The 19,765-nt window shown below is 41.2% G+C and overlaps 3 protein-coding genes across 4 annotated transcripts in view; all 3 read left to right on the top strand.

Annotated features, from left to right (window-relative positions):
- pparab (peroxisome proliferator-activated receptor alpha b) overlaps positions 1-9,706 on the top strand; it is a 23,497-nt gene extending 13,791 nt beyond the window's left edge. The window contains exons 5-7 of the mRNA XM_008411129.2: positions 1,328-1,527; positions 3,772-4,225; positions 4,404-9,706. Coding sequence (XP_008409351.1) covers positions 1,328-1,527; positions 3,772-4,225; positions 4,404-4,648 — 899 coding nt within the window. The 3' untranslated portion in view covers positions 4,649-9,706. The remainder of the gene's footprint in view (positions 1-1,327; positions 1,528-3,771; positions 4,226-4,403) is intronic.
- Positions 9,707-10,150: 444 nt separating this feature from the next.
- yars2 (tyrosyl-tRNA synthetase 2, mitochondrial) lies at positions 10,151-16,115 on the top strand. Of its 2 annotated transcripts, XM_008411127.2 has the most exons (6): positions 10,157-11,124; positions 13,006-13,173; positions 13,262-13,417; positions 13,981-14,151; positions 15,032-15,217; positions 15,388-16,115. In XM_008411127.2, exons 1-5 carry the CDS (start codon positions 10,337-10,339, stop codon positions 15,189-15,191), a joined length of 1,443 nt encoding a protein of 480 aa, XP_008409349.1. In that variant the 5' UTR covers positions 10,157-10,336; the 3' UTR covers positions 15,192-15,217; positions 15,388-16,115. The 2 variants fall into 2 exon arrangements, with proteins under 2 accessions (XP_008409350.1, XP_008409349.1); XM_008411128.2 differs by lacking the exons at positions 15,032-15,217; positions 15,388-16,115 and having other exon boundaries at positions 10,151-11,124; positions 13,262-13,427; positions 13,981-14,137.
- A 456-nt stretch (positions 16,116-16,571) lies between these two features.
- cdkn1bb (cyclin dependent kinase inhibitor 1Bb) lies at positions 16,572-19,648 on the top strand. Its single transcript, XM_008411125.2, has 3 exons — positions 16,572-17,584; positions 17,775-17,904; positions 19,140-19,648. Exons 1-2 carry the CDS (start codon positions 17,116-17,118, stop codon positions 17,888-17,890), a joined length of 585 nt encoding a protein of 194 aa, XP_008409347.1. The 5' UTR covers positions 16,572-17,115; the 3' UTR covers positions 17,891-17,904; positions 19,140-19,648.
- Positions 19,649-19,765: the final 117 nt, after the last annotated feature.

Genomic DNA, 19,765 nt, shown 5'->3' with positions numbered 1-19,765 from the left:
TGTGTGTGTGTGTGTGTGTGTGTGTGTGTGTGTGACTGTATGTGTGTGTGTGTGTGTGTGTGTGTGTGTGTGTGTGTGTGTGTTTGTTTATCCGTACGTGGACAACAGCCTGGCCTCATCAAATCCATTAAAACCTGAGACACCCGTCTTAACTTGGGTAAAGAGAGATTTATATGCTGCATTAGGCTCTTATAGGGTTAAACCACAGAGGTGGGGGTCAAAGACAGGTCACCTCTAATCACCATTATTAGCTAAATAGGATCAACCTGTCTGAGAGACGCCATCGCACTTTCATAAGGGACGAGTGGAAGTACATTTTACTGAAAGGAAGCCCACTTTGTTTTGTGCTGCCTTTATTCAATACTTCCTGAAAGGTTAAAAGGATATCTTATTGTGTGAAAATACAAGGATTTGACATCAACGCAGTGTTTAAAAGATAAGAGGAGAAATAAAATGATTTACCTAAACGTAATCCACTCTTACCACCACTGCTAAAATCGTCAATTATATCTGTAATTAAAATTGTTAATTTTCAACGTTTCTTCGACCTGGAAGCAATGTTTTAAGGAGGCTCCTAAAGATTACGGTGATTGCAAAGAAGCCTTCAAACCTGGAAGACTTGGAGCTCATGAAAAAACATAAATAATTAAATTACAAATGGAAACATAAAAAAAAATCTGCTCAGTGTTTAGAAACACTTTAAAAACCTGTTGCATTTTTAAACAGTTGAAACCAGATATTTACGTACGCTGAATAAAAAGACACACATTTTTTTCTCACTTTCTGAAATGAAATCAGGCCAAACTTGTCTTCGTTTTGGATTAGTTTGAATTTCCAAAATTATTTCTCTTTGTTAAATGCCAGAAAACTGAGCAAGATCATTTTTAGAAATGTATTTTGTAACGTTCCTCGAATTCAGAAGTTTACATATATTTGGTCACTATCCGGCGTAACTGTCTGTATATCTGCTTCAATTTCAAGTTTCAGACAATCATCAGTTGGGATGTAGCAGTACACGTATTTATACCGATAGTATCCGGTATGTCGGTTCACCACAAACGCGTACCAAACGAATAAAGCATTGCTTCACACCTGAACACACGCAGAGCATCTATGTGCAGAAAAGCGACCCTGAAACAAAACAGACTGCTTGTTGTCTGATTATTTAGCATTCATAATTCAAAGTCTGTGTTACTACGTTCTTACTGTTATCAGATTCAAACTTCAGCATCTTTAGGCCATCTGCTGGTTTCTTTTATGCGGTTTTTTTAAGGCTTTAAACGTCAGCAAAATAATCTCTGTCTGCCTCTAAATCCACTCTCCGCAGCCATCCGGTTCGGCAGGATGCCCCAGTCGGAGAAGCTGAAGCTCAAGGCAGAGATGGTGACGGGGGAGAGGGAGGTGGTGAACCCCCAGCTGGCTGACCAGAAGACGCTGGCCAGGCAGATATACGAGGCCTACCTGAAGAACTTCAACATGAACAAGGCCAAGGCTCGGACCATACTCACCGGAAAGACCAGCAACCCTGTACGTTGACTTAAAGTGGTTGGTTGGTGAGTGAAAGGCGTTGACTGCACAGGAAACATCGATTAGTTTCTCCCTAAAGAAATGATTTCGGACGACTCTAGAAGTCTGCAGTCAAAGAATCGTCTCGGTGTGATACGGGGCGTCCACGCATCCATAACAAGTCTTAAATTAAGGCCTTAAAGTAATTTTTAAAAAAGTAAGTTGGCCTTACATATTTTAATCACAAATCTTAAACATCTTAATTTCATATATGGTATGTTTTTTCTTTTTTTTCTCTGGCCTTTCTTGTCAGGCAAAAGTTTGGGTCACTCTCAGACACCTTCATTGCGAATGACTGCTAACATAGCCTTCCTAGCTAGCTAGCATTTTTGTCTATCATGGGTAAATGGAAATTTATCACCAGTTGGCCGGATGAAGTTTGTACATTTCTGTGGATGCATGTCGTAAATTTCATTCATATTAGTCTTAAAAATGTCTAAAATGTTTTAACTCAAAGTCTGTAGTATCTTTTTTACCACAAGAAATGACAAAAAGGACTCCCTCTCTGGGTGGTCTCTACAAACGTTCTCTTTTTCCTTCTTTGTTCATTGAAGTGGGGAAAAAGTGGTTGAATTCGGGCCAGAAGCCAAAGCCCAGAGCTGGTTGAAAACTCCTCGGATGGATGTTTGTGGGCGTAAAATGGGTCGGGAAAGACGGGGCAAGTTTCCATCCGTGTTCAAACATACAGTAGATGTTACTCAGAGCCTTTGGAGATCAAAACGCCTGGTGAAAGCAGTAGCTGGGATGTACTCAGTTGGAAATGTGCGTGTTTGTAGATCAATAGTTTTACTTTTAAAATCTTTGATTTTGCTAGGAGTAAAAAATAAGGATTATGCTCCTAATAAGCCCTAGAGTTAACATCATTTATGATTTTTTTTTTTTTTCTTCTTAAATCAACCTGATGTCTAATCATCAGCCGCGTTCCTCAGAGAGCTGTGTGTTAGCAAGTCCTGTTTTCTGGTTAAAGTTCTCCTGCTACACACCTTGGTGAGCCCCTGACTTTTCCCCTCAATTCAAAGGTGCACATTGTTTTGAACTAGCATAATATGCTGGTACGCTAGCAGCCTACGCAAACAGCTGTGGAGCTTAAATAGAAGCAAAGAACACCCATTACGTCCTGGAACATCATTTCTGTAAATAGCGGCACAGGCCAAAGTTGTGGATGTCTTTCTACTCAACCGTGGGCATTTCGTTTCAGGTCTGCTGGAACTTTGTTGCGTTTTCTCCGTCTGCCCTCTCTGCTTGCATAAAGACTGTAGGTGTGAGGCAGATGGAGGTGTGCGCACACTTTCCTCTTTGGCCTTCTGTTAAATCAGTCTTCATCACCCCGAGTTCTTCAGCAGCAGGTGTAGCCTCTCATCTCTTCTTCCAGTACTGGGTCCCTCTCCATCTTTACATCTTATATATGTGTGTGTGTGTGTGTGCGTGAGTGCGTGCGTGCGTGTGTGTGTGTTAAATAAATGGCTACAATTTTACCTTTTAAGTTGTTTAATTCTGCCTTCAAAGCTCTTCTGTTTGTTGTGAGAGGATTTAGACGATCGTCCACATAAATGAGTCCATGACAGTAAATTTCAACGTGTCAATAAGGGCTGAGGGTTCTGACTTTTGACTTACTAACGATTATGTATAAACATCCCGCTTTTGTGCCGAGTCAGAATTTTCCATGTTCATCTGCTACCAGTTAGCTCTGAGCCGTACACACTGTAAAGACGGCCGCATTTCAGTTTGAACGCATTATCAATAGGGCTGCGTTCTACTGCTTATTCTGACGATTAATCGATTAATCGGATAAAAAGAATTGCCACATTCTGCAGATTTTCCGTTTGGCCACTTTTTTACATACAACAAAAGATCCAAATGCGCAAACAATTCAATTATTCGATTTAAAAAGAACAAACATTTTATTGCCTGAAATGCAGTAACAACATTCATTTAGTGCATGTTCGTTCATTTGTAGCAAAGAATTCATCTACAGCTAAAAATACTGCCAACTAATCTTTTTTTTTTTTTTTTTTTTTTGATCAATCAATGAATAGCAAAATAATACAGAATTTTGAATTGGGTGAAAATGATAATGTTCTGGGTGGAACATTTTTATAGACAAATGTATATATTTTTTTGTACAGTTTTGGTCACTTTTAGAGTTTATATACTCCAGTCGACTACTAAATGTTAATAATTGATTAATCACCTCTCCCTCCGCAGCCGTTCGTGGTCCACGACATGGAGACGCTGCAGCTGGCGGAGCAAACGCTGGTGGCCAAGATGGTCGGCTCGGCGGGGGCCCTCAAGGACAGAGAGGCCGAGGTTCGGATTTTCCACTGCTGCCAGTGCACATCGGTGGAAACCGTCACGGAGCTCACTGAGTTCGCGAAGTCCGTGCCGGGCTTCTCGAGCCTGGACCTGAACGACCAGGTGACGCTCCTGAAGTACGGCGTGTACGAAGCGCTCTTTGCCATGCTCGCCTCCAGCATGAACAAAGACGGCCTCCTCGTGGCGTACGGCTCGGGCTTCATCACCCGGGAGTTCCTCAAGAGCCTGCGGCGGCCGTTCAGCGACATGATGGAGCCCAAGTTCCAGTTCGCCATGAAGTTCAACGCGCTGGAGCTGGACGACAGTGACCTGGCGCTGTTTGTCGCTGCCATCATCTGCTGCGGAGGTGAGGCTAGAGGGAAATTTGTACAGTTATGTTTGTTCTACCCTTTACGACCGTACATTACACGGTTTCACCACACACACAGTGATTTGTTCCTTTTAACTGATCTGTATCGCATTATTTTCTGAGAAATTGAACCTTGGACAATCACAATGTCTCCTCCGACTTCCTCTGCCTTCAGACCGACCGGGCCTGGTGAACGTGTCGCACATCGAGGTGATGCAGGAGAGCATCGTCCGCGTCCTCCAGCTCCACCTGCTGGCCAACCACCCCGACGACACCTTCCTGTTCCCCAAACTGCTGCAGAAACTGGCCGACCTCCGGCAGCTGGTCACGGAGCACGCGCAGCTGGTGCAGGAGATCAAAAAGACAGAGGACACGTCCCTGCACCCGCTCCTACAGGAGATCTACAGAGACATGTACTGAGGGACTGCAGCAACCAGCTGACGGAACAGAAACAAAACCGTTCAGAGAAGACACGTTAWGCTAGGGTTCAACCACTTTGAGCCGTGCCGTCTCCGGCGCGGCAAAATTCGCTTCTGGCTTCCGGTCAGCTTGAAGGAACTTTTCTCTGGCGGACGGTTCCTTTGGTTGGTCTGGCTTCTCACCACTCCATTGCTTGGAACCTTCTGAGACAGAAAAAAAGAACTAGGTCAGATGTGAAACACCGTCTGATTAAAGCCACTTTGTAGAAATCTGTGTAGCATTTCTGACCAAACTCGGCTATTAACCTACGGTGAAAAGGAGGGAAGTCGGGGAACTCGATGATTGCCACTCCAGTTGTGCGTTTCGAAAAGAGATTTTTATACTGAAGTTTAAGAGCCATATAAAGTCAGCATCAGTTAAACCACCCCGACCTGGCAGCGAAACAATCCTGCTGCTTCCAAGCCTTCCAGCATGTTCTTCTTCATACAACCGGACACATCCGAGGAGTCGCCAAACGTACAAACACGATCCCAAGCTGAATTGTGATTACCGGGTTTTGACTTGAAACTGCATCTTGTTGCACAGCGTAAGCACAAACTTGTCTGTGATTTGTTCACAAATGTCTGAGCCGTTTTCCTAAAAAAAACACACACACTCAGATGTTTGACACTCCGTCCCGCGCTTTGTGCTCGTGGTTTGTGGTCCGACTCAAACTTGAGCCGCACTAGAATCTCAACAGAAGCCTAAATATAGAAATTAATGTTTTCTTTTTGTTTGTGTCACATTGCCTCAGCTATAGCGCCTCCTTCCCCGTTTTCTATGTTGTCACAAAGAAACCCACAACTTTTTTTTCATGTAGTCTTTATACATGTACCCAATCAGTTTTTCAGCAGTTTGTAGCCTATTTCATAGCTTTGAAAACCTGCCAATACTGTTTTTTTTTTTATTGTCATCAACTGTTCATAGATTTTTATGTTCATAGAAGAGATGCCATCACATCAGTTTTACTATTATTCTCAAAGGAGGACAAAGTGATGACAGAGTTAGAATTTGAACTTGATTTTAACTTTGTTTTAGCCACTAGCGTGGTTAGCATTAAATGTAAAGAGCGACCTTTCTGCATATTCCCCACATAGTGTAGATCCTTACCTCAACTCTGAGATTTTCTAAACCTTGTTTGCTTTGGCTTAATTTCAAACTGACACTAAAACTAGTTTGCCGTTGGCTAACTCACATTAGCTTAAAGAGTGTTTTCTCGTCCTGGTTGCGCTACCGTCTGAGGTTACTGTTCGGAAAAAAACCAGAGCCCAATCAGAGGCGGTTTAGCCAAAAATCATCCAGGCCCAGTTGTAACCCAATGTCTCAATGCATGTTTATAACGAGGCAACTCCGGCATTTTGCTGTCACCCAACCATTTGTATAAGAAGAACATGCTAGCTTCCAGAAGGAAGGGAAATGTCTACTTGGATTTTGTAACATAAAAACACACATGCGGAATAATACGAGAAGCATATGATCATCTGTTTAATATCCACCCATGAAAAACAAAACTTTAAATAACCATAAAATGATTTAGTCTACCTTGATTTAAAATAAAGCTGAATTTTTAATGAGGATTGCTTGTCTTTTGACGCTGTAATCTCACTAAACAGGACGAGCAAAGTTACCTCCAGCTCTTCACAATTCAAATTTGTGCAAGTAGTTTTAATCTCTATGTAGCGTCTCAGATAAAGCAGCTCCAACAAGATTTTACATCAGAGTTTTCTTGGACAAAAAGATGTTTTCTAAACATTTTATTTCTTTAAAGTGAATGTGGACTAACAGCTTTGACTACGAGACCTCCAACAATCAGAGCAGGTTCTCTTCAGTCATATAAGAAATCTTCAAATGCATGGTGTATGGAAAGCATTTGTGCACAAATGTTTGACTCAAATTATTTTACGGCTCTTTTCAATATATGTGCAGCTCTACTATTATAATTATTTTGGTGCTTTAAAAGTAACAAAGTGGATTCATCTTGTGGAACCTTTTTTCTGACTTGCAGCGTCGTCTTTTTTTTTTTGTTTTGTTTTTTTTAATCTTTTTTTCACGCCCTAATGACACCGCATTGTGTTTGTACATAGCTAATTACATTACCATTTACCCCTACTAAAAGCTAAATCTTAAAGTCACATTATAGTAATGGACTGCACATCCCTAATTTTGCTAAAGACTTTTACGTTCAAAAAAATGTGTACTGCTTGTTCGTGTTGCTTTAATGTTTGTATTTTCACTTGAATTAGATCATATTTTTATACTAAAAACGTGTACGTGCGACTATATCTGATAAAGTTTTATTCAGAAATGACACGGTTTGAAAGTGTAAATAGAATCGAGGTGAAACGGGGCGATCGGAATATCCACAAATCTGAACCCTGCTGGGGACATTCCTTTGGTTTAAACCATCAAAACTGTTGCTTCCAGCTGTTCGTCATTTCGCCACTGAACCGAATCCTTTTTGATCTGAACCGAAGACGGCTTCGGACTGTACTGGCTTATAACATTTTGTGATTGATTTAAAAACTTGACTCCGTCGTCTCCGGCTATAGTTTAACGATGAGGCGATATCTTGTTAATGTTTAGCTACGATATAGTGTTGATCATACGTTGAAATAGCGTGTCTTTTGATACCGTTTTCTCAGGTTGCACATCAGAATACAAATAGAGATAATATATGCACAGAGATTTTTTTATTAGCAGCCTCAACCGCAAAATGTTTTGTCTTTTCATTTTTTTTGTTTGTTTTGACAGATTGAATCTCTGTTTGCTATCAGAGAGTCTAAATGCACTCATAATTAGCCATCACGTTGTATGCTATCAGAGTATAGATGATGCAGTAATGTAGATTTAGAACAGATTGCTTTCCAAGCTTGTTTCTGTCTGACTTTTCTCTCCAGACTTGCTGCTATGTTGTACTAACTCAAACAATGAGCTCTGCCACGGATAGATTACCAACCTCCAAGCTGCCTCTAACGTTCTCACTTAGAGTTGAAACCAGATATTTGCATAAACCTTCAATTGTTACATTTTTTTTTTGACATTCCATTAAACTAATTTCACCAAACTAAACGTTTCTGTTTTAGGCCAGTTAAGATTACTCAAAATTATTTCTGCTTGGTAAATGCCAGAATAATTATTAAAATTCTGAAGTTTGCATATTATTTGATAGTTGCCTTTAAAACTTGTCATATTTACCCACAAACTTTCTATAGGAGTGAGATCAATGCGTTACGATGGCCACTGCAATAAAAGTAACTTTTTACATTTATTTTTTTGGGGTATGCCGAGATTGTCATTGTCCACGTTTACTTCAGCATCTCCACATAATGTTTTTATTTTCTCACTGTGTCGCCTTTCCTGTTAAGCGCACCAGTCCCTCCTGACGCAAAACAGTCACACAATATAACACTGCCAACGCTGTGCTTCACAGCTGGCATGGTGTTCTCGTCCCACTTTTGCCTCCAAATGTAGCAGTGATCATGATGGTCAAACATTTCAATGTTTGCTTCATCATTCAACATGTCACCAGCAGGTATTTATCCCGAGTTCATTGGCAAACTATTATCTGGCATTTTAAGTAATGGCCTCTTCGTCTCTGAGTGGCGCTTCAGCTAGCATCTTTCACACCAAAACGCGTTCGTCTCTGGGATATGCGTCTCCTACCTTGACGACATCGGCTGGACATTCCCATGTTGTTTATGCCGCCATAAAATTATTTAAGCAGATGGTACATCTGGATATTTACCAGATATGTTTGCAATCACAATCTTTTTCCTGAATTTTTTTTTTATTACTTTTTAATCATAGAATGATGTCACACAAGGGAGAAGTGTGTTTGAGGTGTTGTCTTAAAATATATCCAGAGGTAGGACTTTACTTAAATATTGTGAATTACCTATCAGAAGCTTACAAAGTCAAAAAAAAACTCATCTTGAACTTCTCCCAGTGGCATAAAGGCAAAGAAAACAGTTTGGATTTCAAGAAACAAATGCTTTTCTCAAATAAAAAGATCTTACTCGTTATTCTGGCGTTAAGGAAATGGAAATGTCTGTAATCTTAACTGATTTACAACAGAAAAAAACTGATTTGATGTCAAACAGGGGAAAACATATGTATATATCTGGCTTCAACTGTATATCTTGTCTCAGACTGCAAAGAATTCACCGAATGCAGCTCAGTTTTTCACCTCGCAGGTCATGCTTGGCGATCAACCACCAACAACATGTGCCTTAGTGTGTGTGCGTGTGTGTGTGTGTGTGTGTGTGTGTGTGTGTGTGTGTGTGTGTACACGCCAACGTCGAAGACTCGTGCGATTAAAAAATTGTAAGCAATTGACCTGTTCGTGTGACCTAACGGAAACCTATAGAATGGTTCGTCAGATTTTTCAACAGAAATCGATCGTCAGTCAATGAAAATGAAGGATTTGCTCAAAAGGGTTTTTCAAAGCAAAACTGAAGATGAATGAAGCACTACAAAAAAGGCCCGAGAGGTGAAGCTGGTTTACTCTTGGGGGGCGTTTGTTTGACGAAGAATTGACAAGGGACTTTTTAATTTGTATCAGGGAATCTTAGTCTTCCTTTGTTGCACTAGCTCAGGATATAGAAAGGTACTGTTTCTCTGTCCCTGTCTTTCTTACTCAATCTAACACAATAAGTCTGTGCTGCTCTGCTTTGGAGCCCATAAACAGAAGCAACAATACAAGAAAAATTGCTTTTCTTTTCCAGTTCGGACAGATTGTTTTCCAGGGGCAGCAGTCATAGGAATTAGGTTTTTCTTTTTGTTTTGTGACCTTCAACTTGTTTATTTCTGCAGCTCTAGTCTACTTCAGAGGCTGAAAGCATTTTTGGATGTTGTTGTCCGTGTGTTTTATGGCTTGGATAATACTGTAAATGTTTGAATGTACTGAATATTTAGTCATGCATAGTTAGTACTTTGCAAGAAGGCAAATTGACATTGAATGGATTTAAAAAAATAAAATGATTTTGAAGTCATCTACTTTGTTGACATTTGAAAGAACAACTTGAGTCTGTTTGAATTTATTATTTTTAAGTTTTGTTTTTTTATTATCAAATTTGAGCTTTTACAGTTAAAATAAAGTAATTGTTTCTCTGACAAATAATTTCTTAGACTGAAACTCTGGGGCCAAACTGGGCTACAGTGTAGCTTGCTTAAAGTAAAGATATTTGTGTAGATTTTTATAGTTCCGTTATCTGTAATAAAAGTAATCTCACAATGAGGAATCGGAAGAGAGATTAAACACCTTGTGTTATGCTAAAGGCATGAGCTTAAAACATTTGGAAATGCAAAAAGCTAACTTTGAAGATGAAACCTTAAATATTTTCCACAAAAATGCTTGATACTCATTTCTATGAAAGTACACCGATGATACTAATAAAAATTAGAATTTGAGTGAATTTTTTTTTATAGAATCACATTTCATAAATCCAGAACTTCCTCTTTAATTCAGTCGTTCCCAATCTGACCCACAAAATGACGATAGCAGAGTCTTGTGACCTTGACTCTTGCTTAGTAAATAAGCAGCCACTGCCATGTCTGCGATTTCTCTGATTCAGAACCACTCCAGCAGGGGGCAGTCTGCATTTATCAAATTATCTTACGCTCTTCCTCCTTCTCGTCACATTGTCCAACATGGCGGTGTCCATGCTCGGGTTCTGCTGTTGTGTTTCGCGACACGCGTCCTGTAGCCTCCGGAGACGAGCGCGTCTCTTCCTCACACTCRGGTCTAAATTTCACCGCTCTGCCGCTGCGTCCAGCGGACTGCTCCTGTCGCTACATAAGCGCGGTGTTCTGAAGGATTCTTTCCCAGAAAACGCAGCACAGGACCAACTTCCCCGGCTGCTCCAGTCCGCTCCTCAGACTGTATACTGCGGCTTCGACCCCACAGCCGACAGCCTCCATGTGGGCAACCTGCTCGCCATTATCGGCCTGCTCCACTTCCGGAGCGCCGGGCACAACGTCGTCGCGCTGCTCGGAGGGGCCACGGCGCAAATCGGGGACCCGAGCGGGAAAACGAGCGAGCGCGAGCGGCTGTCCGCGGATGTGGTGGGGGAGAACACCCGCGGCATCCGGGAGAGCATTCAGAGGATTTTTGTCAACCACGAGGTGCTTTTCCACGACCGCTCGAGGCCGCTGGGCACCGTGAACGTGCTGAACAATCGGAGCTGGTATAAGAGCTGGGGGGTGGTGGACTTTCTGTCGGGGACCGGCAGGCACTTCCGGATGGGGACCATGCTCAGCCGCCACAGCGTGCAGTCCCGGCTGAGGAGCGCAGACGGTATGAGCCTGACAGAGTTCACCTACCAGGTGTTCCAAGCTTATGACTTCTACCACCTCCACCAAATATACGGCTGCAGGATTCAGCTCGGAGGCACCGACCAGCTGGGCAATTTGATGTCCGGACATGAGTACATTCACAAGTAAATTTCCCTTCCAGCTTTGTTCCAGGCTGCATTTGGAAATCAGAATAAAAAATGGCCGGATATCCCTAGTTGTGTATTTTGATATCCAAAGATCTAAAAATAATTAGTTGCAGGTTTCACAAGTGAAAACTTTTAATGGGTCTCATACAGGTTCTCAATTGGATTCAGGCCTCGACTTTGACTGGGCCATTCTAACACAGACTTTGGCTATGTTTTCAGGGTTTTTCCTCCACCTGAGAAGTAAACTTCTTTACCAGTTTAAAGGTTTTCACAGCCAGAACCAGTTTTACCTGCCTGTAATTCCTCCCACATAGATATCCCAAACCGCTGGCACCATTCAAACAGATTTCTCCATTTGTGCTCCAGTTTTGACCAGCATTTTTACTCTGATATGCACAGGCAAGCTTCAGCACGTTGAATCACCTACTTTAGATTAACTACTTATTCAGCAGTTGTTCCAGCCTCACATAAAAATAAAAAAAAACTTGCTACATTTTAATCATGAGCTGCTTTAACATTTTTTTTAAAGTACACTTAAGCCAGTGTTTCCCAACTCTGGTCCTCCAGGCACACTGCCCTGCATGTTTTAGGTATTTCCATGCTTCAGACCAGCTGGTTTCAATCGATGACTGATTAACAGGCGTTTGCTGAACTGCAATCAGTTGAATTGGGCACATTAAAGCAGGGAAACCTCTAAAACACAGGTGTCAAACTCCAGTCCTCAAGGGCCGCTGTCCTGCAGTGTTTAGATGTGCCACAGGTACAAAACACTGGAATGAAATGACTTAATTACATCCTCTTTGTGTAGATGTGTTCTCCAGAGCCTTGCTAATGACCTAATTATTCTATTCAGGTGTGGTGCAGCAGAGGGACATCTAAAAGTTGCAGGACAGTGGCCCTCGAGGACTGGAGTTTGACACCCCTGCTCCAAAACATGTAGGACAGTGTGCCTTGAGGACCAGGGTTGGCAAACACTGACTTAAGCATTCAAAACTGCAAAACATCTAGCTTAGTCCTAAAATGTTGTTATAAGCTAATGACATGGTGGATGGAAGTACCTGAAGCTAATAATTGCAGCTGAATGTACCGAGGACAGTTTGAAGGGAAATCGATGGACGTCAGTGGATATTTTGGACCGACGGAGAGCAATAGTAAAAATCACTGTAAATGAAAGCTTTTTTTTTTGGTTGATAAACTTTATGCTTACAAACGACAATCGTAGTCCACTTTAGTGTTTATTCCCTGACCAAGCTATCCATAGCTTGAGCCAACCTCATCCTTCAAGTTTGGGTTGTTTGTTGGCTTCCAAACAAGATCGTAATCGTTTCATTATTCAGGAGCAAAACATGTTCGATTTTCTTTCCCACCCGTTTACTTCCGCACAACTCATCGTTGATGTTTCCTGCACCGCTGAACTTTGCAGCAGATGTGGTGACTCTATACATTTCTCTCTATCTTTTGCCATCAAGTGGCCACACCCATTACTTGAGTCAAAACAATCTGCTCTTTCATTACCATGAGATGTTTCCAGCCGCTACATCGTCATCCATATTTACCGCTGCTTCCTGTCTTAGTAGGCATGGTTTTGTTTGAGGTGCGAAGGTGTTTGTTTAAAATGACTTATCCCAAACAGAAAAGCAATGAAAATCTCATTTGTCAATTTTTCCTCAGGCTCTCAGATTTTTATTTTTTTTCATGTTATCTGGCTCTAAAATATACCACTTTCGCCACATTATTTTAACTGCGGGGAGAGTGAAATAATCGTCTCCCCATGTTTCTGCTTTACCTAATCTCTTGTTATGACCAGCTCTGCAATTTAGTTTGACCATATTCTCCCATGTAACCATTCAAATAAGTTTTTAAAACATTCTTTTTAAGAGTAAGTGGGGAGGAGGTGTATGGCCTGACCATCCCGCTGGTGACCAGCACCACCGGTGACAAGCTGGGGAAAACCGCCGGCAACGCAGTGTGGCTCAACAGAGACAAGACGTCCCCCTTCGAGCTCTACCAGTTCTTCCTCCGACAGCCAGATGCCAGCGTGGAGCGGTACGCAGAGAAGAAAGCTCACCGGTTCTGTTGATGCCTGAACCCCAGTGACAAGGAAGCTGAAGTGCATTGTGTGGGTGTTTTGCAGATACTTGAAGCTATTTACCTTTTTGTCCCTGGAGGAGGTGGAGAAGCTGATGGAGCAGCAGAGGGAGGACCCAAGCAAACGCCTCGCCCACAAACGACTGGCTGCAGAGGTGACCAAACTGGTGCATGGAAAGGAGGGCCTGGAGAGCGCCAAGAGGTCAGAATTGGTCCGTGGAGGTTTTTCTTTTTAAGCGTTACACCAAATCCCCCCCCCCCACAAAAAAAAAACATTGAGTTTAGGTGACTTCTAACTCCCACCTGCAGGTGGCAGTATTTCTCACAGGTCGTGTTAAAGGAACATTTTCCATCTGACTAGACCTGACACAATAACACATTTTGCTTTATCATAATTATTGTAATTATGATTAGTTAAACCAAATTAAATTAAACACAATTGAACATGTTAACATAAAAAAATTAACTGGTAAAAATAGATTATTAGGGAATATTTTTGATCTCATTGGTCAAAATGATGGACAAGGAAAAAGTCTAGCTTAACCTCTGCTTGTGCTGCACTGCTGCCTCAACCTTTGCTTGATGTCAAGTTATAGTCAGTGGTCATTAAATGTATATATATTTTTCTTCTTATTTGTAGATTTTGGATGAGGATTAATGAGGAAGTATTTCTAAAGCAACCCCACAGAATATGAGATTTTGACAACTGTAAATCACAAAAATCCTGGAGGAGCTGTCTAAAAGCTGTATTGTTTGTCCCTGCAGATGTACCAATGCGTTGTATCACAGCAGCATTCAGGCGTTGGAGCAAATGAGTGACGAGGAGCTTCAGGAGCTCTTCAGGGAGGCTCCTTTCCAAGAAATGTTTTTGGAGCCGGGGACCACGGTGCTAGACGCCTGCCGTAAGGCCAGCGCCATCCCTGATGGGCCCAAAGGGTAAGTTCCTCATGAGCACATACTATAACAGAGCTCTGCCGTTGGTTGTGGGGTTGCTTCTCATCAGCAGTTAGGAAAGCTGGTCCACTGAAAGAAAACCTCTGAAGAAGAAAATGGGTGCAACTTTCTTCTTCACAAAACAACTGGAAAGGCGTCCGATTTTAGTCGTAGGATCTCACTTTTGTCGTTTGTAAAACACCACAAGTTATTTCTCCCACAGGCACTACACACACAGGTTTGTTTTGGTTGTATTGACTCAGAATTTCTTAACCAACCGGGTCCAAAGACTCATCCCATGATTGTGGAAAAGATGTTGGTCTGTTTTAGAAGGGTCACTAGCGTGCGTGAAGTAGAGAAAACGCCAGAGCTGATGGCGTTTTCTTGAAACATTTGGTCAAAAAGTGCTCATTGATTTAATAAACGCTGGAAGGAAAGCGGTAAACCATCATCTTTGAGGAAGAGATGTGGTTGGGGGGCAAAAGAAAATCCCGAATGATTGTGTTTGGCAACCACCTAAATGTTTGGTGAAAGCAATGGGGAAAAACAGCAGGACTCGGGGACGTGTTTAATGGTGAAAGTAAGAACACAAGGAATTGGAACTGAACTGCTGTCTAGCCATAAGAAAACTTTTAATCAGTGAAGCTAACTGGGGTAAAAGTTTCACTTTCCGAGAGAGCTGGTGTCTACTGTACCAGCCTTTAGGGGCAATGCTGGAGTTGATCAGGTCTAGTAGGTCCAGCAACATTATGAGCCCAGAGAATGAGGTCTGCTGACTACCTGAATATACTGAATGACTGTTGTAGCTTGTCAGGCATACAAGCTTAAGTAGTTAAAAGTTCTTGATTTACCTGAATCGTATCGTGTGATCGCTTGCGTTCAGGTATCGGATGATTTCAGAAGGAGCAGTATGGATCAACCACAAAAGGGAAGACAAACCGGAGCAGGTCCTCATCCCCAACATCCACATACTGTCTAATGGACTCACCCTGCTCAGAGTGGGCAAGAAAAACTTTCACATCGTCAAGTGGCTCAGCCTCTGAGGCTGCCCCACTGACTTACAGGGAAGGTAGGAGGAAAAACTTGAGAAGAGTCTGTGGGAGATGTTGATGGACTGATAAGTGGCTGGTCATTTAGTGTTATATATACGTACATATGTAGATGTGCTGTTTATCTAAAGATTTGCTATTAAAACAACATTTGGTTAAGAAATGTTTTTCTGTCGACTTGCCTCTGCAGCAGACTTTTGAGGCAGTGAACACAAGAGGGCGACATTGCCTGTGTGGCCGTCCACGGAGCACCTAACGGGCCATTTATCCTACTGTAACCTTTCAAGTCAACAGCTGCTCACCGCTAAACTAAATTGCATCATTTCTCCCAAAAAGCTTACGGTCCTATTTTAAGCAAATTATTATTTTTTAAAATTGTTTAATTATGGTGTTTTGTTGCAACCCTTCCCGACCCCACTGAGGGACAAGGGTGTAAGAAAATGGATGGATGTTTTGTTGCAGTTTAAATTTTTTTTCTTCTTTTTACTTCTGTAGAGTGTAACACAACCTGCACACTTTAGGAGACAACAATCTCATGTTGGGGGGGAAAGACAGTTTATGATGCAGTTTGAGTTCAAAAATAAGTTTTACTTAAATACTGTTTATGTAAGGTTTTTTTTTTTTCCCTGTCCATTATTGTTGCTTAAGAAGAAATTCTCGCTTTTCTGCAAATGTGATTGTTTTTCTTTATCTCTGTTTTTGGCATTTGTTTTTGCAAATTCTAATTTTAATTTTACATTCACCAATATTTAATAATACATTTATCAAGTGCTTTCAGAGTGCTTTGCTGGCAAAGAACAAAAAAATGGCAAGAATGCACACATAATTAAAGAACAAAGATACGATCAAATGTATGTGGTTTTCTATGCATCATGCGTAGTGTTTATCATATAAAACGCAACCTAAATATATTAACTATACCATGATCATGGAATATTTTGTTTTGTTTTTTTATTTTTGGGAACAAATTTGAAACCAACAGCTACAGGCTAATAGCTAATCAGTGAGGAGAGGTAAAAAGGTCATTCAAATAACATCAAAAACAGAACCACCTGACCACTGCACAGCTTTTCTGCCTCAAGCTGGTAAAACTTTCAAGTTTTAGCAATTGCCAAAGAAGTTCAGTCAGCTGTCAAAACTCAAAGCAGCCATTTCACTTTTTAAAAAAAAGTTGAAACATTAAATTAAATTTTGCAGTGTATGTAATACTCAATCTGCTCTGTAATTAATTTATGTATAGCAATAACTTAAAACGACTTGCTATTAAATAAAATTATTTGAAAAGGCATCTTTAAAAATCAAATCCAAACAGCATGTTCATAAAACATACAGACACTGGTTAACAGTCTTGCAATGATTTTTTACATTTTTTTTATTAATACCTCCCGGCTGATCAAGATTTAAATTGTGTCGAAATGTAAGCTTATTTACAAAGTTGGCCCAGATTACTTAAAATGCTGGCGCTTTAAAAAAAAAAAAAAAAAACATGGGCGTGGCCTCTGCGTTCAGCAAATGAACAGCCTCGCTGGGATTTAAATAGCTCTGTGTGTCAATCACATGCGCTGGCCCTCCTCCATCCGAGCCCAGCCTTCTCCCTCCGTCCCCACAACGCCTCTGAATCGCCATATTGGGTACTGAGGTTATTCTGCAGCTTCTCTCAGTCCGGGACGGAATTGACAAGAGCTCCTTCGGTTCCTCTGCAGTTTGTTTTGATGATTCGCGGGGACTATCTCCGGCGTCAGAACACCGCAGAAGCCGTTTGCGCCTCCAGCTTGACATACGCATGGCATAAGCCGTTTCACGCCTGTTTCGGATCTTTCCCCCCGTGACGAGGAGATACCCGTTGTTTTTTTTTTTTCTGTATCTTTTTTTTTTTTTTTTTTTTTTTCTCTCACTCTCCGGCGACGTGTTTTTTCTTATGAAAACCGGACGCTCCTGGCTGCTCGAAGATTCAGCTTTTTTGGGGGGTAAAATGTCAGACGTTCGACTTTCAAACGGAAGCCCGACGTTGGAACGGACGGAGCCCCGGGTTATGGAACACCCGAAGCCGTCAGCCTGCCGAAGCCTCTTCGGCTCGGTGGACCACGAAGAGTTAAAGAGGGATTTAAAGGGACATATGCTGGAGCTGCAGGAGGCTGCGTCCGCCAAGTGGGGCTTCGACTTTGCCAGTGACGAGCCGCTGCCTAACGCCAGGCTCACATGGGAACTAGTGGACCCCGCTGAGGTCCCGGATTTCTACGTGCGGCCCCCGCGGAGGGAGAAAGGCGTCTGCTCTGGGAATAACAATGTGGATCTAAACGGGAATCATAGCTGCGATACGAGCATGTCTGACGTACTGACTGAGTGTACGGAGCAGTGCACCGGGCTGAGGAAAAGACCTTGTCACGGTACTACTTTTTTTTTTTCTTTTCTTCTTTTTTTTCTTTATTTTTCTACATGTTTTCAGCTCTAATTCGCTGCTGCGGAACATTAAGTTCTACGGCTCACGGTGTTGGCATATTACTTTCATACATGCATCAATATGGAAGATAGTAAAATGATAAAAACAAACTTTTTTTTAATTGTTGTTTTTCGCAGACACCACGGCGCAAAGTAAGAGGTCACGCAGCAGCCCAGATGAAGTTAGCTGTCCAACCCTGAGCCACTCTGTTGAACACACACCCAGAAAGTCCAGTCCCAAGAGGCAAACGTGAGGACTAGCAAAACGGTAAGAAAATTATATTTTAACCCCCTTTTTCTCCACACACGATGTCAGAGAGACGAACATTAGGTAGCCTATACTTGGTTTAAAAAAACAAAAATAATAAAAGGAAAACACCGTGGCCCTTCCTACGCGTGGCATAAAATACACTTTTCACTTTGTAAAATTAGATTAAAATTTGTATTTTTTTTTTTTTTTGGACAACCAAAGGGAACATTTTGCCGACTCGTCGAGTTTTATCGATAAACTTCTGCCCCATTAACACCAGACAGACAAACGTTGCGAGTGAAAACAAGAAAAAGAAACACAAAACTGAGCTGGACATTATTTTTAGCCCTTTAACTGCAGGTGTTTCGGTGCTGCTCGTTTCCTACTTAACTGTAAACAAGTGCTGAACAACAGTGTAGTAGTAACACGTCAGCAGCCACTGCCCTCACAGCAGAGCAGGGACGGAAAGGGGCTGGTCTCTTCGAGAGCTGCAAAAACACACACGCACGCACCCACACGCTGCGCTCACACACTCCTGTTACAACACACACACACACACACACACACACACACACATCTCTCCCTGCAGGGGTAGAAGAGCGTGCAGGTCTGAAATCAAAAACCAAGTGGGTCACAGTGAAGAGGGTCTGGTTTAAATTTGTTTTTACCACGTTGAAGAAGAGAACATTTTTTTTTTATATATAAAGGTATATTTTTAATAATGAAACCTAACCAGTAGAGGCAGGTATAATATATTTTGAATTCCTTTTAAATAAGAAATTTGTAAAAAAAAATAATAATGTGGAAAGAAATTTAGAACTTCCACTATGTATATTTTTAATGATATCTTAACATTTTGTGTATGTATTTTCTCTTTTAGATTAATTTCTGACTTAAATGTTTTATATATATATTTAAAAACAGGAAGCTAACCTGCATCTTAATTGTATGAGCTAAAAAAATAACACTTGGAGAGGCTCACAAACTATGACTTAAAATGTAAAATTGGCTTCTAGAAATTAAAACTACAGAAACAACACAAAAAAAAACATACTTTCTGATGTTTACACAAATAATATTTTTGTATTTCACATTGAGGCTCTTAAAACAGTTTTTCCACATCAGGAAACATCCTCAGGGGAAAAACTCTACTTCTTTTTCTTGTCCTTACAGAAAATGTTACACAATGTTCTGTTGTACTAACTTGCATGTTTTTCTTCTCTCTCTCTCTCTTCCTTGTTCTCGCCCCACAGAGAAGATGCCCCCTCCCCCTTGTTTTTCCCTAAACGTGGGAGACCTCAGTGTTGTTTTTTTTTTTTTTTTTTCCTTTTGGACGAGGATCTACGCAGCATCAGAAACATATCAGCTCTCCTGAAGACTGGGGAGGACGCTGTTGAAGCACTGAATAGAAACACTAAAGTTTTTTGGCACTCAGTTAAATGTTACTGCCTCTAACAGCAGTCGATGTAGCAGTGTGCAATTAGGTTGGATTTCCTTTTTTGCTCCTTTTTTTTTTTCTTTTTTTTTTTTTTTACTACCTGTGTATATAAATTAATAAATATATATATTTCTCTTCATATGTAGCACATAAGAAACATTATGATTTTTAAAACAAATCCTTTATGCTAAAAGTGTGAAATTTGATTTGACTTGAAGAATTGCAGTGTAGTTTGAAATTTTTTTTTTTCTTTCTTTCTTTCTGGAAATGCTGTTCTGCTCGTGCGAAGTTGACACGGTCCCTAATTGCTACACTTTAAAAAAACAAAAACAAATCATGGCGTCTTACGGTTTCTTTACAGCGTGACTTCACTCCGTCATTTTCCTAACTCGACATTGAAGAATGGTACAAATGTAGCTCATTTATTTTTAATTTTGCTTT

The sequence above is a fragment of the Poecilia reticulata genome, linkage group LG6 (genome assembly GCF_000633615.1).
Source record: "Poecilia reticulata strain Guanapo linkage group LG6, Guppy_female_1.0+MT, whole genome shotgun sequence".
Classification (NCBI taxonomy): domain Eukaryota; kingdom Metazoa; phylum Chordata; class Actinopteri; order Cyprinodontiformes; family Poeciliidae; genus Poecilia; species Poecilia reticulata.
The sequence above is the reverse complement of the archived record's forward strand: the minus strand, read 5'-3'. Positions and strand labels throughout refer to the sequence as shown.